Source organism: Hoplias malabaricus, chromosome 8 (assembly GCF_029633855.1).
Source record: "Hoplias malabaricus isolate fHopMal1 chromosome 8, fHopMal1.hap1, whole genome shotgun sequence".
NCBI classification, from domain to species: domain Eukaryota; kingdom Metazoa; phylum Chordata; class Actinopteri; order Characiformes; family Erythrinidae; genus Hoplias; species Hoplias malabaricus.
The window spans coordinates 27,853,663-27,880,171 of record NC_089807.1 but is presented as its reverse complement, the minus strand read 5'-3'; the positions used below and the strand labels follow the sequence as shown (position 1 = coordinate 27,880,171).

Sequence of the window (26,509 nt, the reverse complement as noted above, 5' to 3'; positions counted from 1 at the left end):
CCACTAAAAATGAGCACAGTGTATTTATGAAGATTATTTATTATTTGAGCATGTTTCTTTAAAATGTAAATTAAATCAGATGAAGAATTAAACTGCTGAATTAACCATGGACATGCACACTCTATACAGTGGGTCCCACACGTGGAGGCTTATATGTTGAGTTTATATTTACTGCAGCATACAATTTACACTCCTCTGGGTAGAAATTTAAAGATGTGAACATATTATTTTAGAAATTTAAATTGTTTTAACCCTAACTATTTACTTACTGTAAAAGCAAATAAAAAAAAGGTCCAGTTAGAAGGAACTTCCTCAGACCAAGGTCTGGACTGTCATAATTTCTAACTTGGGTTAAGATTCAGTGCCATGAACTGTAGTAGTTCTATCAGCATTTTATGTCATGAAGAACTGAAAGACAAAACAAATTACAAATACCGTTCAATATATATCAACAGTATTTATTGTTTTCAATGCTTTTCTTTTTTTAGAGTATGGCGTCTGAATTAGCTTTTCTTTGACTCGCTTTATTCTCTGACTACTGTTTACCGCTTCGTACCTCGCCATCACCGATGTGTGTGTGTCGCACTCCTGTACAGATTGGATTGGCCAAGGAGTGCCTTTGGTGATCTTACAATGTGCACGACTGGTCTAGTTACTGCACTGCAAATCCTGTACCATAAAGACAAGAAAGGTTCTACCGCTTAAAACAAAAATGGTCAAAATTATTAATTAATTCATTCATTCTTTGTCTGTAAGTGCTTATCCAATTCAGGGTCATGGTGGGTCCGGAGACGTCCCAGAATCACTGGGCGCAAGGCGGGAACACACCCTGGAGGGAGCGCCAGTCACACACAGTCTCACACACGCCACCTACCAACATGTGTTTTTGAACCATGGGAGAAAACCAGAGCAGCTGGAGGAAACCCACGCAGACAGAGGGAGAAGCAACCAACCTTCTCACAGACTGTCACCTGGAGTGGGACTAGAACCCACAACCTCCAGGTCCCTGGGACTGTGTGACAGTGACACTACCTGTTGTGCAAAACTAAATAGTCTAAAGGTTTGGGTCCAGGTTTGGTCCGGACCACAGTCCGCCTATTAATGACCTCTGCACTATATTGATATATATCTTATCACACTTAGAATACCGCTATAGACAATTGTATACTCATTATACTCAGATTCTTTACTCATGTTTATATGATGCTCTTCATTTTCTTGGTATTGATCAGAGGAGGATGGGTTCCCGTCTTAAGTCTTATTTACTGTCTATATCTCTTTCTATATCAGCAGCGCTCAGCTGGGGCCAGGACCCAGAAATCCCATGTATATACACTGATCAACCATGATATTATGATGACCTTTTTTCTATAGACACTGTTCATTCTCTCAGCTCCACTGACCATACAGGACTTTGTAGGACTACACTTACCATCATTACGTCATTGTCACTGCCATGCTCTATACTATATATGTATAAACAGTACATCTGTTTCAAACATGCTGACTCTTGTATTTATCATTACTATAATTGCTACTGCAGGGTTAACATCAAATGAGCATGATTTATTTTATTTTTGAACACATATCCCATGTGTTTTACTATATATGATAAATAATAATATAAATAAACCAATTAAATGAATGAACATTTGTGACTATTTCTTTTAAATTTGGACATACTTATTTTTTGAACAGCGACAGTAAATTAGCCCAACCCTCATTGACTAGTCAAATAGTCAGGACTGATTGACCTCATAGGAATTCCAAATGGTGGTGTGATATATGCATGTAATGTGTGTTTGCTGTTGTAGTGGGAGAACAATGATTCATGAAAAAATAATATAAAAATAAATATTCCATCAAACGGATGAGGCTGAAGGCTATAATGCTTTTAGCTTTGAACCTTATTGGGACATGCCTAATGGTCGGTGTAAATAGTTTACCATGGTCAGGGAGGTATTTAGTAATGGAGACGGAACATTCCAGCTTTTTCTGGACAGCAATTAACCCATCAACAGCTGCCTTTCGCCTGGGTTCACCCCTTTCACGCCTCCTGCAAATGAAGTGCTGAAATGGACTTGAAAGTTTTTGCGAAAGATCAGTGGGGCTTTTCAGAGCTCAGTGGAATCCAAAAACTGTGTGGAGTGAGCAAATCTTCTTTGTGGATTCCTCTACAGTGCGATTAAACAATCTGCACTATGCATCTCAGAGTGCATTAAAACATCTGTTCCCATGTATCACTGTCAGATGTGTTGATACCCAGCCTTCTCACCAATAGCCCCATCTCAGAGCAAATTGCCTGTGCTGTGTCTGTATTATGGCTCATCCATCATGTGAAGTAGGTGTAAATGCCCATTTTATCATTCTTCCAAACATAAATGAGGCATAGAAATCCACATATGTCTGACATTTTTTAATCCAGCTCTGTCCAAAAGAGATATCACGTGTTGTAATTTCCTTCGTGGTCAACTATTCCAACTTCTCAGTGGGAAAAGATTTTCACATTAGTCTGATGACCCTTTGGTGGGTAATTTTAAATGGCATGTCCAGCAAAAAGTCATGTTTACTGCACACATTGCCTCTGAGGGAGTCTCCACATGCAAAAAAGTTTTACAGGAAATAAAAAAAGAATAAAAAGGTTTGAATCCTCTTTGACATCAATTTAAACAAAGCACAAATATATTTTACTTAAATAATTTCAGGCATTTGTTGCTATAAATATTTAATTATTTATTTTAACTAATGCCTTACCCTACCAACTGCATTGTTTTGTAAGTGAAATTTACAGAAGAATCATTGTGGAATGCTTCCAAAGCAGCTGGGAAAGCCCTAGTCCTTAATGAATGAAAATAGGTTGAGAAAATATGGAATTATTTACATTCTTTAACAACTTCATGCCCATCAGGGTCATGGTGGGTCCAGAGCTTACCCAGATTTATTGGGCACAAGGCAGGAGCACACCGTGAAAAGGGCAACAGTTCATTGCATTTAATGAATGAATGAATGAATTACTCACTCACGTACTCACTCACTCACTCACTCAACATAACACAGCAAATCCACCATTCATTCATTCATTCATTCATTGTCTGTAACAATGAATTTTAACAATTTTAAACTTATCTAATTCAGGGTTGTGGTAAGTCCGGAGCCTTCTTTGAATCACTGAGCACAGAGCGGGAACAAACCCTGGAGGGGGCACCAGTCCTTTGTAGGGCAACACAAACTCACACATTCATTCTCACACTCACTTAACTTGATTTTAACAAAAGAAACAATTAAAAAATAATCTGAGCACATTTCCTCACCACTTGCTGGCTCTCCAATCAGTTTATGCCAGTGTCTGTATGTGTGTAAAAAAAAGTCTCTTTCTGATATGCTAAACTTCCTCCCTCTATGCTCACAGCAAAGAAATGACATCTGGAGGTTTATATGTAGAAAAGCAAACCAAATTAAGGATATTGCTCTATTCTGATCAGCCATAACATTTTGACCACCTTCTTGTTTCTACACTAATTGTCTAATCTCTCAACGCCATTGACCCAACAGGAGAACTTTGTTGTTCTACAATTACAAATCAAAGTCCATATTTTTATCTGCATACTTAGTTTGCCCATTTCCACCCTGTTCTTCAACTGGTCAGTAACCCCACAGGACCACAACATAGCCGCTATGATTTGGGTGGTGGATCATTCTTAGTGCTGCAGTGATTGATGTGGTGGTGGTATGTTTTGAGATTTGTGCTGGAATGATTGGATCATTGCTGGAGGTTTTAAACCGTGTCCACTCACAGTCCACTCTGTGAGACATACCCACCTCATTGGTCTACCTTGTAGATGTAAAGTCAGAGACCGTAGCTCATCTGTTGCTGCTGTCTTTGTGTTGGTCTTCCTCTAGCCTTTTATCAATGGATGCAGGACGCTGTTGGCTGGATATTTTTGATTGGTGGATGGTTCTCAGTCCAGCAGTGACACTGAGGGGTTAAAAAAACCCAGCAGCACTGCTGTGTCTGATCCATTCATACCAGCACAACATACAAGACACACTGCAATGACATCAGTCACTGCAGTGTTGAAGGATCCACCACCCAAATCATACCTGCTCTGTGGTGGCCCTCTCGGGGTCCTGACTATTGAAGAACAGGGCAAACAAAGTATGCAGAGCAACAGATGGACTGCAGTTTGTAATTGTAGAACTACAAAGTGCACTTGTGTGGTCAGTGGAGCTCAGAGAACGGACAGTGAATGCAGAAACAAGGAGGACATCATAATATTATGGTTCATCGGTGTATATGCCAGTTATGGAAATATAAAACAATCTGTTATATATTTCCAAGATTGGCACAAAGGCTTGGTTCCCTTACACATAGTTATTTACTGAATAAATGCTCTGAACGTTTGCTGCACTCAAGCAAAATGAAGCGATACGCTGGAAAAAGCCCATGGCCGGTCTCTTCAGAGTGGGGCTCCTGGTAGATGTTGAGGAGATTGGGGAGAATGAACTTCTTATGGCGCAATCAGACCTTGAATCTATTCCTGCACTTTCAGAGAGGGAGAATTGGAGTCATATGGGAGGATGAAAATTGTTTTACTCTGGCTTGAGTTTGCTGTAGTTTCACCCTATTTTCAGGATTTATCTGATGGCTTGAAATCACTTTGATGCTCAGCTAAAACCTGCTCCCCATAAAGAGGATTTTTCTCCCACATCTGTTTCATCCTAAAGATAAAAAAAGAGCACAGTCACACTCTTTTATTGGGGTAATAGCCTGGATTAGACTAGGACTGCACATCAAACGTCTAAGGGAGGTCTCATCCAACCTGTCATTTATCATTTTCATTCAGGTTATCTTATTTTAGCTTAAAGGCCACTGTGTGTGTGTGTATATATATATATATATATATATATATATATATATATATATATATATATATATATATATATATATATATATATATCCATGTCATCCAACATTACTTCTGAAATGAAGGATATTAATTCAACATAGTAAAACTCTACTCTTCTAGGAAGGCATTGCACAAGATATTGGAACGCTGTGAGGAATTGACTGCATTCATGGCTCATAAACAACTGCTTCAGATAATATATACCCCAGTCAGACACAAGATTAAAACAACTGACAGGCGACGTGAATAACACTGGTTGAAAGCAGGACAAAATAGGCAAACATAAGGGTCTGATTGCCTTGACAAATGCCTGATTGTGATTGGCTAGAGGACTGGATCAGAGCGTCTCCAAAATGGCAGGTGTTGGTTGGTGTTTTTTGTAGAGGTTAGGTTTGTAAGACATTTTGGCGACAGGTACCAGGGAACATCATCAGAAGTCTTGTGGAGCCTATGCCTTGATGAGTCAGAGCTGTTTTGGGGGCTGGGGGTTGACCTACAAAATATTAGGCAGGTGCTTTTAATGTTGATCTTTACAGTTAATGATTGGTGTATGCCGTACTGTCATAACATCTACTATTTCCAATACGGTAAACTCACAGCAAAAGAATTTAAATATTTAAAGGAATGCCAGTGTGAAATTTAAAATTCCAATTAATATTGGCCCATTCCTTTTGGACCGTTAATTAATTAATAAGGCTATAAGACAACTAGATATTCAGAATTAAAATAGAGTTGTTGTTTTTTTAGACACCAATGATGCATAATATTTAATAATAATTCAAAAACCTATTGGAGAAATTACTTTTTTCTCAAATGAATATAGATATACATCCTCCATAAAGGACACACATTATAATGAATATATTCAAACTGTTAATTCACAGAGTTTGACATTTTGAAGAAATGTGAAAATGTGGCCTGGGCACTAGATGTTGACTGAAAGATTAAATGATCTGATCTCAATCTGGATTTGTACATATTTGAGTAAAATATTATTTTAAGGATTTGTATAATGTATGCAAAATATTGTTCACTTCTTGTGGAAATTTCTAATTTATTTTGAATTTCTAACATGTACCCAGTGTTAAAATTGAGCCTCAACCCAGCCTCTAACATCTAATCTTCATGTAATGGTTGTGTGGATTTAGTTAGAACACCACTAGCAATGGGTGGGAGGTCAAATGGATTATACAATTACTACAAACCAAATGTAAAAATGCTACAATGCACCAATTTTAGCTCTTGTGGTGTATACGCCTGTAATCTACTGCTGCAGTCAAATGCAGCATTGGTTGTAAAGCTATTACAGCTTTTTTTGATGTCATTAATGCTAACAGAATGCTTCATTTATTAAATACAATATTACCTTTATTTTGTCATCCACCATCAGAAACGATTCTCTAGGCATTATGGCACGAAGCATTAGTAAACACACAGGGATTAGCAGTGTATGGTGCTTTTACCATTGTAGTTCACTGAGGTGAGAGTTATTTTGCAGGAATTTGATGTCACAAGCTCAGAATGATAAGTGCTGCAAAACTTTGGAACCTGAGGATATCTTAGCCAAATACTGAAAGCAGAGCTAATGCTATAAGTTCTGCACTGATTGCTTAATTAAATTGGCCCATATTTAGCCTTTGATCCAGTACGTTCATAATATGATACTAATCCTAATATTTGTTGATGAGCTGCATTAGAGCATGTCTGGAATGGCTAAAAGACTTCAAACCAACACCAAAAACAACCCAACTACCGCCCCCACACCCACTCACCTGTGCTATGTTGTGTAACCTTACCTAGCGTGGCCTGAAGGCGAAGCTCACCTCTTTGAAGTCCAACCTCAACAGCTGGTGTTTGTCAAGATGGACGTCTGTGTTTTTGTCCTTTTAGCTGCCGAGCATTTTAGGAAAGGAAACACTAAATGGGCTGGTAAGGGCACGACTCTAATGCAGCATGCTCCAGCTGGGGACAATTCTGAATCATACTCCACACCACATAATACTCCTACATAGCATTGCACTTGATCACAGAGCAGAACGACTCTGTAAAAATATAGCGGTGAGGCCTGCACAACAACAAAGTTGATTGGAGCAACAGTCTGTGTAAAGCTCTGTTACACATTACGATGAAAAATTGATATTAACCCTTTAACCTAACCTGTACTTTAACATAGTACAGATAGTACAGTACTGTGCAAAAATTTTAGGCACCAGAAATTATGAGACTTAAAAAACTATTTATCTGAGCAGTAAGTGTTTATTTGCTAAATTAATCCAGTAATTGTGATATTCTGTGTGAATGTGTTTGGTTTAATTTTTCCAAATCTCTTCTTTGTGACAGTCCATATTATTTGAGGTTATCATCCAATACCTAGTTTTACCAGTTAATAAATAATGATTTTAAATAATGTGTGTTGTTGATTTAACAAATTCATGCAATCAAGGAGCATCTGAACAAAATATTGTTCTTCAAACTCACTCACACCTACTACTTTATAGAAAAAACATTATATTATATTTCTTAATGGTTTTATATTATTATCTTTTTGTATTTACTGTGATTACATATATCTTTATATTGATGCTTAAGTCTAAATAAGATCTACACGTTTCTGTCCATCTTTCCACTCACAGAAGAAAACCCCTTGGCTCTGAAAACAATGTCAAGACGCTCTTAATGAGAAAAAGCTAATTTTATAAATCCAACAAAGAAGCAGCTGGTGTTTTTAGAACAATGGTCCGGCCACCCCAAGATCCTAGGGATCATTGCATGAGAAGCAGCAAACAGAGTATACTCTAATTCTAAGAGGAAACTTTGAAAGAAGTGAAAATATCTCTTTTTTTTTTCTTTGAAAAACACAAAGCAACTTATTTATAAAAAGGAAGTGGAGGTTTTGTTTGTTTGTTTGTTTTGTTCCTAAACAATGAATATCTTGTTCTTGAGGCATGTTTTTTTTTTTGTTGTTGTTTTTTTTAAATTGAATGAATATTGCGTGATCTTTGACTCTGTACTGTTGCTGATGATCACAGACAATAATTCTGATGTGGTTTCTAAATACACACACAAACCCAGCTGGCTCAAACACACCACTGGCTTCTATTAGGAACATTTTGAATCAACTTGCTTTTCATTCTTTTTTAAGGGCAATTACTGTCCTTGATAATCAATCATTAACTTCAGATGTGGTCTATCAAAATTTGGGATATACTTTAAATTTCTCATAACTACAATGTTTGCTTATTACATAGTGTAATTACTATGCAATTCATAGAAGGTACTATATGATAAGACTTGGATTAATGGTTAAAATATGAGATGGAACAGGAGGAAAGGGAATGAGAATATTCATGTGGCATTTATTATAATCTGAATTAGAATCACACACAAAGTATTGGTCTTGGTAGGCACACACATACTAAACATAAGATATTCATAAGTAATATTAATAAACATTCAAGGAAATACAGTACATAAAATACTATCATTCGAACACAGCAGCTTTCCTTCACTTTGCATGAAAATTTCATGATGAATGGACCAATAAAGCAACAATGATATTTATATTGCTAATATCGATTTAAATAACTTTCTATTGTTCTCTTCTCTTTGTCTTGCAGTTTAATCCAGAACAATGACATTTTCTCAAACACAGAAACTGCACTGCATTCCTGAGTCCTCCCTCTCTGGTGACCATAAAGCTGGTTCTCACACAGTACACACACGGATGTCTTACTGAGAAGAAGCTCAGCACAAGGGCTTCCTTAAACCCCTCTATTGTTAACACCTGGACTCGGAAGAATGGCCCTTTCACAAGTAAATTGTGGCCCTGGCCTTACAGAGAGATTTTATAACACAGCATAGTTGACATTGGCAGCTGTGGCACGGCCGGGCCGTGGAAAAAGCACCGGGCCTCCTCAATTCACTGGAGATCAATCAAGGCAGCGTGTTTCCCCGAAGCTGAAGATTTCCACTGAGAAGGGAGGTGAAGGGCCGTAAAATAAGCAGCTTGCGGTTTTGGGGTCTTTTTCCCTTTCTATATTTTCTGAACCTGAAGTATCCCATGGAAGGTCCCTGAGCTTCTCTTTGCTACAGTCTAGATCCTTGCAACATTGCCAGCCTCACTCAGAGAAAACTGAAAGTCTTACGCTTATAAGCAGCTGCCCCTCCCCTCCTCTACCCTCCCCCTACTTTCTCTGCTTCTCCATCCCATCTTCATGCTAAGAGAGATGCAGAGATGCTGCTACCATAGTAACTGCTGAGTCATTCCATGTCCCCTCGTCTGCTTTGATGGGACTTCTCAGGGCAGCAGTGTGTTGTTCTTTCTCTCCTTGAGCTGCTACAGCCGACACGTGAGAACTTGGATCTCCACAGGTGGCAAAGCATCCTGGGAGGAAGGCGTGCAAGCTAGCTTAACCAGCTAGCTGGATGGGTAACGCACCCACAGCTGTGAAGCACTGCCTGAGCTATGGGGCTCTGGCGGGGGATCCCTGGCTGCCGCGGCTATTTAAGGAAAAGAAGGTGGGGGTTGGCTTCTGTGCATGTGTCCACTGCATGGTTCACACACACAGTGACGGGAGATTATGGGAAACATTGTAGCAGGGAGCTCTAGAACTGGGTGTTATTATCCTTCAGGTGTAAACACATTTGATTTTAAATTAGTTCAACCATATGTCTACATCATCGCTGGAGCTGGGTCAGACTTATGATATAATACAATGTAATTTGTAGGATCATGTTTCTGTGTGACTTCCTCCAATGTTTACAGTCATCCCCAGTAAAGCAGAATTACTCAAATGGTGAGCAGTATGTAACAGAAACCACAAGCAATATGATATATATATATAAATATATAGGTATATATATAATGGTATACTAAAGGTGTAAATAATGTAAATGTACCTTTAAAATCTAGTTGTGTTTCCTAAAGGTACATTATATTTTCTTCTCCAGAAGGAGAGGTGAATATTTGTATTATTATTGAATATGGTAGAATTATGTTCCCTAATTAAAGGTTCAGATTATGTACCCTTGAGGGGACAACCACAGTGACAGTTTTTCTGACAGTGTAGTCACCCTTATAATGTGTGAATTCATCTACTTTAAACTGCACCCATTGTGATTGTTCTGTGCAGTTCTAATCTCCAATGAAAAGCACAAAGCTCTGATATAGATGCACGTGAGCTTGTCAGACTGCTTAATGCCAAGTATTGGCTAGAGAAATGTTTCCCAAGTCTGGTCCTGGAGACACCCTGCCTTGCAAATTTTAGTGGTTTACCTGCTTTAGCACACCCACTGCAACTCCATTAAGTGATTAGTTGACTGAGGTATGTTGGGAGAATGGAGCACAATAACTATGCAGGGCAGGGCACCTCCAGGATCAGGGTTGAGAAACACTAGAGGAACTGGACTGTGGAGCAATGGATCTATGGCCTCTGGAAAGACAGAACTCAGTCCAGTGCCTTTGGGATGAGCTGGAGTGGATTTTGTGATCCAGAACCAAATATTCAATATCAATACCTGACCTTATCTATGTTCTTGTGGCTGAATGCAATCAAACCTTCACAGAATTTGCCAACATCTAAGGTTAAACCTATTAAGTAGACAATCTAACTGCAACAAAGGGGGAGGGTTGGACGAGCAGCTACTGTACTCTGTAGTGTTCTTGTATTTTAAGTGATATCATTGTATATAGCCACCATTTTGAGGACTTACACATTACTCATAAATATGCAAATATGACCAAACTGTCGGTCAGTAAAATCTAACATAGCATCATACTCTCTCTTTATAGTGCACTTTTTAAAAAGGAATAATCTTAATTAAACTGAGTCTACTGCACACAGACAGTGCACTACTTTGACAGGGAGATGTGAAGCTTATAGATCAATATAAATTATTTTATAATCAACAGATCAATAAATATTATCAATGATTATAATTCTACAGCACACTAAATGAGTGCAGAAACTGATATTTTATGATCTGCACTGTGCAGGGTGTAGGGAGACATATGTGATCCAGCCTCAACTTCCCTGTTGGACGTATGCATTATCAGTCATCTCTCACATTCAGACAAGGCGAGCTTCTTTGTTCAACTTTAAGTCAAAACAAAGAAATAACTCATGTAGACAGTCATGATAAAACATTATCCTCCCTGTAGATGGAGAAAAAAGAACACCTGCCTTGTACTTATAATCTTGTACACTCTATATCAAATCATGTGAGAAATAACACAATTAATGATGCTTATCTGTATAAAAGTTATAGGCACCAGAAGTTATGAGATTTTAAAAACTATTTATCTGAGCAGCAAGTGTTTATTTGCTAAAAACAAACAAACAACAAAAAACACCCAACATTAGAATACAACCAAATAACATTATCCCAGTAAGTGTGATATTCTGTGAGTTTTTCAAATATCTCCTTGTGGCAGTCCGTATCATTTGAAGTTATCATCCAATACCTAGTATTGCTGGAGTTTTAACAAATTCATGCAATCAAGGAGAATCTGAACAAAACTGAATCTGAAAAACAATTGTTCTTCAAACTCACTCACACCTACTACTTTATAGGAAACAATGATATAATATTTCTTATTTGTTTTATATTATTGTTTTTTTGTATTTGCTGTGATTATATATAACTTTATACAAGCACTGCGCTTACTGAGGCATTATGTTAAATATATTTAATTATCTTAGGTACCTAAGGCTTCTGCACTGTACTTTACGTTGGAGGCTAAAGTGCTAAGAAGTTTATATTAGATCCTATGACGAAAATGCTAATATAGCTAACAGTGAATAACTTCTCCCTTCATTATAAAACACAGATTCTTTCCCAACTTTACCACTCTGACATGGAGAGGCAGTGGACTTCTGTGTTTTTAAATGCTGTTTTTAAATGCAGAGATTTTGCTCCTTGTACTGAACTGAGCTGTGACTCATTCTTATTTAAAACATGTCACAGGTATGTCATTAAGACCCCAGAACTGTGTTAACTTGTGGAAAAGGGCTATAATATACCCTCAATAATTAAGGAGTAATTAAAGATATTTGCTCATTAAGTATCAAACGGAAAATCTTAATATGCCCATTTATATTATTCATCCATATGCTACTGATGCAGCAGATGGAGATAAGATTTTAAAAGCCTGGCTTATTCTTTTAAGACAGACCTTTTTTTTTTTTTTTAAAGTGGAACAATGAACAAATTGGCCAGGGAACGGAATGGGTTCTTGTGCTCCTGCTGTGTTCATTCTGTTATAAAACAACATGGATTTTTAAAGCATTGTTTGTTTTTTTTTGATAACTAACCCTTTCTTTATTCTTAATGAGCTATTCATGAAGAACATGGCCAATAAGTGCTTGCTAATCTCACTGAGTGAAGCCCCTGGCCAGGAAGTGTGAGTGTAGATAAGAAGGTGGTTGCCATGTTGCAGCGCCTCTGGAGCAACTTGGGGTTAAGTGCCTCAGCCTCAGTGAGTAGCAGCTCTCCCCAGAGTCAGACTGAGATTTTATTGCTGCACAAATGCTCATCTCCTTGCCTTGGCCAATACCAGTCCCATGTCTCTGAAATTAAACTTGAGTTTTACTGTTAACAGGAAGGAAATTGTATATCATAAATGGCCTGGCAATGTGCTGCAGATCTGGACCTTTTGACTCCAAGCACAAAGTCGTATGCATCATTTCAGAAGAAACATAGCACAGAAGACGTCTTAAGCTGCCTGTCAGTTTTTCCGAGGAGCATTGTGGAATGGCCGTGCTCATTGTTATTCAATTTGCAGGTTCCTGACGTCCACAGTTTTCCAGACTTTGTCAAAATCGTGGAGGTTGGGCCAAGAGATGGACTTCAAAATGAGAAGGTAGGGGTTTTTCCCCACCAAAGGAAAAAACACCCCGCAGAAAATGACAAATGAATAGTCTCGCCAAGTAAAGACACGTAGAACTCAAGCAATAAATCACCCTCTTTCACACATTGGTTGTACACTGCCTGTACCAATTTCTAGCTATGCCTATGAATTTACATAGGTGAACATAGTCAAGTTATTACTCTGTTTATGACTGTGTCTCCATTTCAGACATTATAGTTTATACATCGCTTATAATCTCCATATGCCCATTATTTTGTATGAACATTTCATGATATCTTCACATAGAAAATCAAAGAAAAGAATTCCAAATTATTTAGGAAGAAATACATTTACATTGACATCTAGAAAATTTTAACTTCTACTGAAACATTATCCTTTTGGAGATAAAAATAGCTTTTGGAGTTTTGATTGTCACAATGATAATGTGTGCAAGCAAAGAAAAATAAAATGAAATAAAAAAATAACTGCTCTTTTTCACATCTGAATGCGCAACCTAAATACATGATCACCACTGAGTAGAGCTGTGGTCAAGACCATTAGAGGGAAGATGCTGGGAAAATCCCATGTCATAAAAAAGGGTTCTATTCAGGTACATTTCTGTTCACTTATTGTACAGACAGTGTAAATACACCCTCAAAGTTACAGCAGTGGTCTTAAATCCAGTTTACCTACAAGGTACACCACATTCTCTTTCCCAGAAGGAATGGTCAATATTTGTAAGTTTTCATAACAGAACGGTTTTAAACAGAATAACAAAATAAAAGCCTGGAGTTGAAATGTGATGCATGAAATGAATGCAGGATCTGACCAAGAGTCAGGACCCAGTCCAGAACTGAAAAACACCAAGATCAAAAAAACCAAATGCCAAAGAGAATGAGCAGAATTTATTTTCACTATTTATTTTGTGAGAAGGTGAATTATAAGACAGAAAGAGCAACAATGAAGAGCAGAATATTTCAGAGAGCTGCATACTTGCAGACATATTTTTTTCATTTAAGATGTTACTTTCAATAGCAGTTATATTTATTACAATGATTTCTCAAACTGCCTTCTTTTTAACTGCTGGGACTCACCACTTTTGACTACTTTCAGTTCATCTGGACAGAGCATGTGCTTTCTTTGTTGTTTGTCCTCAATCCAGACGCCCTGTAAAAATATATAAACCAATAAATAAATTAATCATCACTTATGAAATATTGTATTAGTCCTAAAGTCCTTAGAGTCTAAACCCAAAATCCAAAGCCCGCAAAACTACATTTACTTAAACTGGTAATCTGTAAATTTGCTCTGAAAGTCATTTATGTCTATGGCATTTCTACAAAATCACTTTTAGTTTTTGCATGCCTTAGAGCAAAAAAAAAAAGAAGAAAAAAAAAATTCAAAAAATAAAAACACATTTTATTTATTCTCAGTGGTACATGTTTTCATTTATTTTCACTTGGACTACCAACAAAACATCATTTGACATCATTTTTTTTAAAGTCTTTGTGATTGTGGTGGAATTTGATTGGCTTAAGTTTATGTTTAGTGTCCAGTATAATTGATTTAGTGTCCAGTATAATTGATTCATTTAACTTAAGGGTTTATTATATTTGATAGATATTGCATTTTTTATTTTTATTATTTCTACATTTTTGACATTTGGCACCTGCAGTTATCCAGGGTGACTTACAGTTCAAATGTTACAGATGCAGGTGAATGTAGTGTTAGTGTTAGTCATGTCAAAGGACTCTTCTAGTTGCAGCATGGATTGGTTACCAGGGCATGCATTGAAATAAAAATGACACTTTGAATTTACTTAATTATTTCACATCAAACTATTGCATGAAAATAAATTATCTAAGTCCAAAGATATAATTTGAGTAACATGTAGGCTATTTGTTCTGAGAATTTATTTCTGGATGTAGAAGATTTAATTTAATGGAATCGTTCAATGTAAGAAAAATTAAGTCATATTTTTTTTCATTGTGAAGACAACATTATTACCCACTACACTGGTGGTTCCCAAAGTGCCCTGAAATAGGGGTGCATCAAGGCAAACGTATGAGATACATAAATCATGTGCCTTGTAAAAATTCCACTGTTAGTGTTGTCACTTTTTTTGTTCAGTGAGAATGTGCAATTAAATTACAATGTTTACAATATATTCCTGTGGATTCTGGCAAACAACCTATGCCTGTGTGTCAGACTGGAGGGGCTTGAAATTCTGATCCCCAAATTGAACTGTAGACAAATATTCAGAACCACTGCAATACACTATACCAACCATGTCAGTGATTGTATTGTCTTATATGAACTATTTGGACACATCATTTTAGTTGCTTAATTTCACTTCTTCGTGGATGATTAGCTAGTGTTCTTTCTCAAACAAGAACCAGCAGAGTCTCAACACGTGGTTCCCATTTTCCCTTCACCTATTGTACTGTGGAAGCAAACACAAACCAAAACTGAAATATCTCGGAAACATGACATTGTACAAACATATGGTTCACATGCTGCATATTTAGTGCCAGATGGCAAGGTCTTTATGGCTGCCATATTCACACTGTGCTGTAAGTCTGGAGATGGATTTGATGAGAGAGTTAGTGTGACTTGAGTGATGGAGAACTGTGATATGAGAGACACTTTAAGAAAGACAGTGTTGCAGTAAATGTTTCCTTCCACAGCAAGTGAGCTTCGTTGCGTAGAATTTTTTACATCTTTAAATAAGTTATTTTTACCAGCAAAAAACTAATATAACTATGTATTTTTAGCAATTATTTCTTATTTTTATACATTTTTCTATAAGAGTCAACGTTTGACCAAACAAAAAATCAAATAGCTTTTTTGTCCCTGAATAAACGTTTTTATGCCCCATTGAGTGGATCCCACACATGGGGGTTTCGTACAGAATCTGTTTCATCCAGGTCACTATGGGTTAGTACATTAGCTGTTCCAGCTGTTCTCAGACTTTTAAGTCACTTTTTTCTTTTGCTTCTATCAGGAAATTGTGTCAACAGAGGTGAAGATCCAGCTAATAAACATGCTGTCTGAGACCGGTTTGCCTGCGATTGAAGCCACTAGCTTTGTGTCATCCAAGTGGGTTGCTCAGGTAATCTCCGGCACTAAGAGTGTTGTCAGAAAACTGAACAATTTCCATAAACATGGAACAGTCCCATTTGCAACAAAAAAAAAGCTGAAAACCAATAGGTTGTTCAGTGTGAACCATGACAGCATACATGGGCATGAAAGATCACAGAGACTCAAATAAAGGATTATAATGCTTTGGAGTTGCAGTGTGTAATATGAACAAATAAAGTGAAATAAAAATAGAACACTGCTTCATTTTTGCGTTTCTGGGGCTGTGTTCTGTCTGATAGGATGCTCAGTAGGATAGCTCAGAACTAGGCAGCATTTACACATGTGCATTATATGTCACTATGATCTTAACCTGTAAAAAGTGATTAAACAATGACTGTCCTGAGTCTATACTTTTATTTACAGCTAGGGTGCTAAATTCATCCACAGCAACCCCACAACAACCTCCCCTGACAATGTATCCTTGGTTCCCATCAAAACTGATGAAAATGTGGGCCACTTAACTGGAGGTCACCAATATTTAAGAATCCTGAAATCATTCATTTGGTAGAAAAAGGCCATATGAGCACATCAATCTGACAGCAGCACAAATCTAGAACAGGAAAGACACAATAAAGTTTATATACAAATTATTACAATTCTTCTTAAGCAAATGATGGAAATCTTTACAAAGCTAACAATGGAGACTCTCGTATTATGAAAATATTCTTACAAATTCAAAGTATTCAAATGTAATATGTATGTGAAATTTAAATTTTTAAATGTGCAATTATTAAATATTTAGCAATGGAAACCCAGAATTTATTAAATAAAATTTCTATAATTATTAAAAAACAAAAATTAAAATTATAATTATTGAAAATTTAATTATTAAAATTTTAATAGACCTATCTATTATATCTAAAGATCTAACCACTGAAACTACTGGTCTATCAGTCTTAGGATTAAGTTTTAACTATACATTGAGGTTATGTTAGTTACATTGAACTCAAGTCTTTCCTGCAATAAATAGATCTGGAGTTCAAAGTTAGTTATAACCAACAAATAATTTAATAATTTCTGAATTTATTAATTTTAGCATTTTTTGCATTTTTCTTTAATATGGTGAAATTGTACATTTACCTGCGATTGATTGATTAACTGATTGGTATATTTATGCTCAGATGGCAGACCACTCTGAGGTGTTGAGGGGGATTAAGAAGCTGCCCCATGTCAGGTACCCGGTCCTGACACCCAACCTCCAGGGCTTCCAGGCAGCTGTGAGTCAATGTTTACTGCATTTACATTAATTTCCCACTGACTCACAAATTTGTGGTTTGTTTATGGTGTCATGTCATTGGAGCTGTGTCTCTGATTTAATGAACCACTCTGAGTCTCATCTCCTGACCTCTCTGTGAATCGCTGATCTTTAACATGTATTTACAAATGTTTACCTCATCTCTCTTCATTGCTGAGCTCTGCCCAATGGAGAAATGCATGTTGGGAAGGTGTACATGTGCTGTCAGAAACATGCCTGATGAGGTGGTTTTGCTCTAAAAGGTCGAAGCTGGAGCAAGAGAAGTGGCCGTGTTTGCTTCTGCTTCAGAGACTTTCAGCAAGAAGAACATTAACTGCTCCATAGAAGAGAGCATGCAGAGGTTCCAGCAGGTCACCAGTGCAGCCAAAGAGGCGGGAATACCAGTGCGGGGGTGAGTGACCTTCAGTAGACCATATCCTAATGTGGTGATACATTATATGGCCTAAAAGATATTTAAAAAATAATTTGTAATGAATGAATTACCTTAGGCATACATATCAAAATTAAACAAAATAATTATAAACTTGCTGTGTATAAGCTGACCATGCTTAAGGACAATATCGCCTCAAGGAGTATAAAGCACTTATCTTTGGGCCCTAGAGTTTAGGAACTATTTTCTTTGGATTAAAGGAGCACCATCCAATATTTTTTAGCCTTTTTCCACAAAAAAAATCTCTGGTTCTTAAATCTGTTTTGCTCTGGATTCTTGGACCCTTGGTGTTCTTCAGTGAATCAGCAACCATTTCCACTCGTTTTGATGGAAACCAAGGATATTTTATCAGTGGGGTATTGATATGTTCCAGTGTCGCTGTGGCTGAATTTAGCACCAATGCCAGACCTGTAGTCTTAAAAAGGTTTCTTCTAGGGTTCCTTAGTTAATGCCTTGGTTCTAGTTTGAACCTGTGTTCTATATAGAACTGAAATGTTTTATTCTCTGATTAAATAGTTCTTCAGACTATTGAATAAGTTGTCAATTTAGTTCTATGTAGCACCTTTTTGAAGACAGATAGCACTAAAAGGTGTTCTACTATTATGCAGTTTGGCTTATTATAACTGAAGAATCATTTTTAGTTCATTCATTCATTCATTAATTATCTGTAACTGCTTATCCAGTTCAGGGTCACGATGGGTCCAGAGCCTACCTGGAATCATTGGGCGCAAGGTGGAAATACACCCTGGAGGGGGCGCCAGTCCTTCACAGGGCAACACAGACACACACACATTCACTCACACCTACAGACACTTTTGAGTTGCCAATCCACCTACCAACGTGTGTTTATGGACTGTGGGAGGAAACCCACGCGGACACGGGGAGAACACACCAACTCCTCACAGACAGTCACCCGGAGCGGGAATCGAATCCACAACCTCCAGGTCCCTGGAACTGTGTGACTGCGACACTACCTGCTGCACCACCGTGCCGCCCACCATTTTTAGTGCTGTGTAGAATTGTAAACACCATATTCTCCATGAATCTGAGGAACCATTTCACCCTGCCTCTGGTTCTAAATAGAAAGGTGACCTTGAGTAATGCTTAATACAGCCCCAGAAAAAAACACAAACAGAGCAGTTTCCTGTTTTATTTCCTATTGTTTATTTATACAGCATCTGTGAATGGTTGTGTCCAGCTCCACAGTGAAATAGATTTTTCTTTTATTTAAGGCTCTGTGCTCTTTCTGAAAATTCTTTAGCTCCACACAGATGTTGTCCTGGTTCGTGTTGAGGAACCAACACTTCTTTGGTTCCAGCTGGGAACAAATGTTTTGGTTCAAGATTCCAGTTTATGTTGGAAAAAACATGCCAAATGGTTCTAAATTATGTTAGCTAATGGGAACCATTACGGTTCTTCATTGGTGGAAAAGCACTATTTGACATGATTTCAAACCAATCTTACTGTGTTCTGAATGAGTTCAAATCCTCAGGAACTGGAACATTTTGGGGGTACATTGGCATAAAAGGTACCAACTAGTGATAATGTACTCCCTGTTCCTGTGGCAGAGTGGACAAATCAATATCCAGGCCTGCTTCCATAGTTGTTGTTTTTTGTTTGAGTAATGTTAGAACATTGCCCTGACACTGTATCACATTTTTGTCATTTATGTCTGACATGAGGCACCCAAGCAGCAAAAAAAGGACATGATCTCTGAATTAATGAGTAAATAAGTCAAGTTCCAGATGTGCATGCATCCTGGTGCCTTTTGTATCATGTCACAAGCACAAGTCCAGATGTGTCCAGGCCTTTCATTTAAAAAAAAAAAAAACTCAGGGGGAGGAAATGGGGCAAAAACTGCACGAAGGGAGCAGGCACTCTGTGGCCACACGTGAGTCTGATGTTGGCAAAAGTGACATAATGCCGCTGGTGGCTAATGGAGACCAATGAAAACCAGTACTTACAGAGGCCCTCCGAGAGACTATGGCCCTCTGAGAGTCTATGGAAATTCCGGTAGCCCAAACTGAGGGATCACCTAACAGCCAAGTGCCCAAGAGTAACATTGTCAACTTTTACTTGTTTGTCCACCGTTTCGAGCAGTAAATTTTTCCCTTCCAACATATGGAAAGCGCATATAGCTTTTAACTCCCCTCCTTTGCATCATTTCTCATTTGCCACTGTCAACGCTATTGGAACTCTTAAACACAATGCCTGACACCAGCCATATGTTTCGCCTGCACTCGCACATTTGGTTTTAGTCCGTGATGAATGTAATCCGTTGTACGATTGCTTTTGGCAGCTGGGGCCTTGTTGGTGCTTTGGAATAACATTTGACGTTACCGTGATGACTGCTGTTGTGGTATGGAGAGTAGAACACAGCTCTCAGCATGTAGTTTCACTCACTCTCTCTCTCTCTCTCTGTCTCTGTCTGCAGTTATGTTTCCTGTGCTCTTGGCTGTCCGTATGAAGGGGATGTACAACCAAACCAAGTAACAAAGGTAAAGTAAGGTTAAAAATACTGCAATACTCTCTGCCTACATCTTTTCAAAATAAAGCTCCTAAAACATTTTGAAGTGAGTGATGCCATGGAAGAAACACTTTTACAATATCTGCTTCCCTGAAGAAAATTTCGAACATTTATATTTACAAATTGTTTTTACTGACCAATTTGACTTGTATGAACAAATTTGAATTTGTTGCCTGGAACACACTCCAAAAAAGGAAATTGGGGACAGAGGAAAATAAAATAAGAATAAACATACAATGATTAAGTTAAATTAAACTAATGAAAGTAAAGTTGCCCTGTGAAGGACTGGCGTCCCCTCCAGGGTGTATTCCCGCCTTGCACCCGATGATTCCAGGTAGGCTCTGGACCCACCGTGACCCTAAATTGGATAAGCGGTTACAGATAATGGATGGATGGATGGATAATGAAAGTAAAAGGTATAGAAAGAGAATCCATCAAATGCAAAGTCTTTCAACTACAGATCATATGAAACATTATTTATATTATATTCATTCATTCATTCATTGTCTGTAACTGCTTATCCAGTTCAGGATTCAAGTGGGTCTGGAATCTACCTGGAATCACTGGGTGCAAGGCTATATATATTATATATTATGTATACTGTATAATATAAGAGTGGCATGGTGGTGCAGCAGGTAGTGTCGCAGTCACTCAGCTCCAGGGATCTTGGGTTCGGGGTTCAAGTCGCGCTCTGGAAGACTATCTATAAGAAGTTTGGTGTGTTCTCCCTGTGTCTGCGTGGGATTTCTCCAGGTGCCTCCCACAGTTCAAAAACACACTTTGGTGGGTGGATTGGCGACTCAAAAGTGTCCATAGGAGTGAGTGAATGTGCAAGCGCATAGGTGTGAGTGCCCTGTGAAGGATTGGCGCCCCCTTCAGGGTGTATTCCCACCTTGCGCCCAGTGATTCCGGGTAGGCTCCGGACCCACCGCGACTCTGAACTAGATAAGCGGTTGCAGATAATGAATGAATTAATTATTTGTGTGGGGCAAGGCCAGATACCACTGTAGTATCTGTAGTAAGTGCCATTACCTATATATGGAGAGTGATTAGTCTCAAAATACTTGACAAATTTGTAAATGTCATCATCATCATTATGTTTCAGTATTAACAATATTTAACTTAATATTTCGCAATCTGTGTCTCACGGTCTGTAATTTGTACAAATACAGTTAAATTCATAAATACATATGTGTTGTTTTTTTAATAGATATATCATCATTTTATGTGAAAATAAATACATTTGTTTAAATTCACATTCTATATACAGGTGCTGGTCATAAAATTAGAATATCAGGAAAAAGTTAATTTATATCAGTTGATTTATATAAATTTTGTTATAAACGTGAAACTTGTATATTATACTAATTCATTACACACAGACTGTTATAATTCAAGTGTTTAATTCTTTTAATTTGACGACTATAACTGACAACTAATGAAAACCCCAAATTCAGTATCTCAGAAAATTAGAATATTACTTAAGACCAATACAAAAAAAGGATTTTTAGAAATGCTGGCCTGGCATGGAGTCGATCTGTCTGTGGCACAATGTAAATGTAAAGAAATTTATTTATTTTCACATAAAACGATGACATGTCTATGAAAACCAAACAAGTATTTATGAATTGAACTGCATTTTTAAAAACTGCAGACAGTGAGGCATAGATTGAGATGTATTAATTTGTGAACAGTGAAACATATTTGTGACTTTTTATTTATTTTGTTTATACATTTGGCAAATATTTTGAGACCAATCTCTCTCCATACACCTATAAGCCCCCAGATGGCTTTGCATCAGAAAACTTTTATTTGTACTTTTGTCAGTTAAGTAATAGTGCTGTCAATATTAACATGTTAATGCACGTGAACGGACGTGGGAATTTAACAGTCGTTTTTTTAGCTAATTAATTGGTTTACAGAATATGGGCACAACTTCCTTACATAATTCATCCTTGCTTCCATGATGTATTAGTGGTTTTATTTAGCAATGTAAACACAGTGTCTGTTCAAAAGTAGATTACATTATAATTATGCTGAAATATGTATTAATTATCATAAGTCTTCTTCTCTTTCTCTGTGAGTGCACACACACACACACACACACACAAACAGCACTTTTAAATAAAGGTTCAGAGCAGAGCAGGTCAAAAAGAAGCAGCTCAAAAGCTACTACTAAATTTAAGGACGTAAAAAGGGTCCCCCCTGACATTTTAAAGCAAACTTGGGTTTGTTAAATTCAATATATACATACGTGTGACTTAATAATAATAATAATTATTATTATTATATAAGTAAAAGTGTAGTAAATCATTTGAGTACTACATGTGCCTTTTCTTCCAGTTATAACAGTTTCCCAGTCCCTGGGGGCCTTTATTACGCTGTTAGCAGTAGAACCGCGAGACTATACCCCTCAGACTAAGCCCTGTTTGTGTGTATTTGCTGAGTGGGTTTGTGTATGACTGGTTGTGGACGCAGGTGGTGAAGCGGTTGCTGGACCTGGGCTGTTATGAAGTGTCTCTGGGGGACACCACTGGCACTGGGACGGCAGGCTCCATGGCCGCAGTGCTGCGATCAGTGACCGCTGAGGTGTCTGTCCACGCTCTGGCTGTACACTGCCACGACACTTACGGCCAAGCCCTGGCCAACATACTGACCGCACTGCAGGTGAGCCAGCCCCTGGACTCTCAATGTTCTCTTTATACTCCACACCACAGACTGAGGAGTGGAACCTGAGGGGTGCTGTATTTGGCAAGAGACTGCTGTAATTGGAGCAACACTTTTTAACACTGTATTGACAGAGAGAAAATTAGCAGAGACAAGAAAACACATTCAAGTACTTACACCTGAGCTGAGCTTCTTCAGATTTTGAGAGGAGGATTGATTCCTTAAGTTTAGTGTATAGCTTTTATAGCAGAGCTCAGAAGCAAAATGAAAAGTGGATAAATCTCATTTTAATTATGACCAAAAATATAGTCCATTATCTTTACATAGGCTCTATGATGACGTTAGGCCTGTGTTAGGGGGGGCTGTAGCCCACCACCAAATGTTCTTTCATTTTCATTTCCCCAATTATTTTATTTTCAACAAAGACGGTTCTGTCTCCAGATAGCTATTGGCTATCCGTCTGCTTTCTTGATAGAATGTGCACACGTAGTGTTGACAACCGTCCCGTAAAATATGGAATGTCCTGTATTTGGACACTAAAAGATGCGTTCTGTTTTGAACCGATACGAGACTCGTTTTGTACGTATCTGCGAGGGGCAGATTTTCCATGGCTCCTAAGCAGAGAACGCGCTTTTCATTGATCGTCACCTTTATTTATCCAATCAGCAGCCAGAGTTATCTGTCCATCATTCTATGCTGCAGCCAATGGAGTCACAGTGTCTCCTACAGCGGCACTGAGAGCAGCAGGTCAGACCTGAAACACTGGGAAGTGCAGCACTGCTTTAGATAGTGCTAATGTTATCTTAGCACGTCTTTTAAGGTGGAAGTGTATGTTTGAGGAGAAAAACAATGTATGTTTGTATGTTGCTGAAATTTTAAAGATAGATTTTTCCTTACTGTTTAGTTTACCACAGAAACTCAATTGTAGAACTTTGCTGTGTTTACTTTCATGTAGTTAGCAGTCTCCCGAATTTAGAATGGGTTCTTACCTAAATAATTTGAAACAGCAAAAATAAGTCAATACTTCCCACCTATGGAGCAGGAATAAACCAATATCCTATTTTATTTCATGACTTTTAACGTTTGGAAGGCTTGTTGCCGTTTTTTCTGCTGTGAGCAGAGAAGGAGGATGCCTAAAATGTCTGACAGAGCTTCTTTGTATTTCATTTTAATTTTTTTTCCCCATTTACTGACACTGGGTCTTCATAAACCGATTACACCAGTTTCCAGTGTGAAAACAGACTGGAGAGCTAGCAAATGGTGAGGAAACATATTCTGAATTCATTAAACACACACACACACATATATATATATATATATATATATATATATATATATATATATATATATTGCAATCCTGAATGTCGCCTTTAATGCTAAGATGATAAAGATAAATGATGAATTGATATAATTCAATTTAATAATAACGCATACTATGTGCAAGTTATTCATACACACACACACACACACACACACATCCATCTACAGGAAGTGGAATGCCAAAATGTGGAGTTGAACCAATGGGATTTTTGAAAACACTGTAAGACCTGGCAGACAACCAAAACTGTCCCCATTGGATGGACAGCACTTAAATTTTCATCATTAAGAGTAAATCAAGCTACACTCCTGCTTCAGAACTGATGAAAAAAAAACAGGTGTTTGTATTCATCCTTACAATCTGAAAATATGAAAGAAAGTAGAGCTGTCAAGAAGCGGTAACAGAAAACAAAGAGGACTAATGATGACAGAAAACAAAGAAAAATATTTGCACTAGAAACCGTTAATTGGAGTAATGTTTATGTACTGATGTGTTTTAATGTGCAATTGTGATAAAACACGTAAAGCACAGGAAAATATGTGTAGGATTTGATTCTAGGCATGGGTAAAGCCCAGATCAATAAGATTTGCTTAGCAGAGTTAGATTCCCTGCTCAGGTAAAGTCCAATCATCTGGAGTGAGATATACTTCACACTGCTTCTGACCATTTAAAAGCAGAACAGGTCAGAAACATGACTGAGCATTTTACATTAACACCCAATAATTTCAGCAGAACAACTGCACTGTGTTTGAGGAAATGAATCTAATATCATAAAAAATAAAAATACTAAAAAAATTACTGAAAAAATGATTTAGTAACACAACAGGAAACTGACATTTAATGTATAATTTAATGACTTGTTATATTATATTACTTTGTTATTGCATTTATTGCTAATCTAGAAGTTCATTAATTGAAAAGGAAGGTAATCTCTTTTTAATCTGACAGTCAGCTTTGATTTTGTACCTGAATAGCTACAGCTTGTTTTGGCTTTTCTTTTATATTTTTCAAGCTCTGGTTTGAAGATGGAAATATAACATAGGGGATTAAGTTTGATGGATGTTTGTGGTCTGCTTGTGCAAAAAAAAAATACAAATCCAACAAACAAAAACAAAAAGTAAAACAACAGCAACAAAAATCTCCAGAGTAGTCATAGACCTCAAGCAATTGCCGTCCCATCCTTAAATTATGGAGGAACAGCTTATATATGTGACAGTGTATCCCATCTGACCTGCAGTTTATATCCAACCCATCCACTGAATCAGAATGGATTTCATTCCTTTGCTTTTAAATTTTACCTTTGTGCATCCGCCTCTGTCATCTCAGAACCTAAAACTTGTGGAGACAGTGGACAGGAGAAGGCCTGGAGTGGCTCTGTCGTCCCTCCACTGGCTCTTTTGTGATTCTCTCTCACAATTTTGTCTTTGCTGGCCACGGTGGGATGCTCTCTGGGGGCTGGGCAGGTCAGCAGATGTGAAGAGGTCCAGACAAAGGCTTACCTATTGGGTGTCTGCTTCATATGACAGTGGCCTGCTCTTGACAAAGGCCTAGAGCTGGAGGGGAGCACCGGCCTCTGGAGGGGGGCTGGAATGGTGGTGGTGGGGTTAAAAGAGGGTTCCGACTCATCTATCACTGGGCCACTGAAGCCCCCGTGACAATGCTTTGCTTAAAGGCCAAGGGGGAAATTATCCTTTCATCACCCGCTACTAACCACATGGAGAACAGTGCAGAAAGGAAAACCCCAGGCTCTAGTATTCCCTCCTTCCTCCCTCCTTCATTCTTACCTCCCTCCCTCCCTCTGGCTGTAACTCTGTAACCCTAACTGCCATCAGAGTACCACAAAACTATCACGGTGAATCTTCGACAATTATTTTCCTGGAGCATTTTTATTTGTTCATGAGGCTAAAATACCTACATAAGCCCTTTATGACAAATGACATCATTACCCAAAAATATCTATTAATGTGATAAGCCGTCATGAAGACATTATGAAGTGTTATAACATCTCAACTGCGTTTGTAGACTTAAGGCAGATGTCATTAAAACTTTGTGCAGTGGAGACATATTATGAAAAACATTACTATTCCTATGAATGTGAACATTATTTTTGTGGCTCTGGAGCTCCTACTGACCCATAAACTGTACAATAACACAACCCAGTCAGTTTATTGTGAACTGCCTAAGTAAAAAACAAACAAACAAACAAACAAACAAAAAACATGGGATGAAATGAGAAATTGTAATTTAGTGCTGCTATTTATGTATAGTGCACACATGACTCTCTGAGAAATACAGTAATGTCAGTGTTCATAGGTGAGGTTAAACAGAACAAAACAAACATGAGTGTGGAGAAAAATAGAATATGCTTCTCAATCTTCACTCCTGGGCTCTTGCACTGAACTGAGCTGTGGCTCA

General features: G+C 37.8%; 1 protein-coding gene across 3 annotated transcripts in view; it reads left to right on the top strand.

The window, feature by feature from the left end:
- Nucleotides 1-9,182: 9,182 nt before the first annotated feature.
- hmgcll1 (3-hydroxymethyl-3-methylglutaryl-CoA lyase like 1) overlaps nt 9,183-26,509 on the top strand; it is a 35,220-nt gene continuing 17,893 nt past the window's right edge. For all 3 annotated transcript variants that reach the window (XM_066679511.1, XM_066679509.1, XM_066679510.1), the window contains exons 1-7: nt 9,183-9,425; nt 12,691-12,768; nt 15,761-15,868; nt 17,019-17,114; nt 17,395-17,543; nt 20,017-20,080; nt 22,588-22,776. In XM_066679511.1, the coding sequence (XP_066535608.1) occupies nt 9,333-9,425; nt 12,691-12,768; nt 15,761-15,868; nt 17,019-17,114; nt 17,395-17,543; nt 20,017-20,080; nt 22,588-22,776 (777 nt within the window). In that variant the 5' untranslated portion in view covers nt 9,183-9,332. The remainder of the gene's footprint in view (nt 9,426-12,690; nt 12,769-15,760; nt 15,869-17,018; nt 17,115-17,394; nt 17,544-20,016; nt 20,081-22,587; nt 22,777-26,509) is intronic.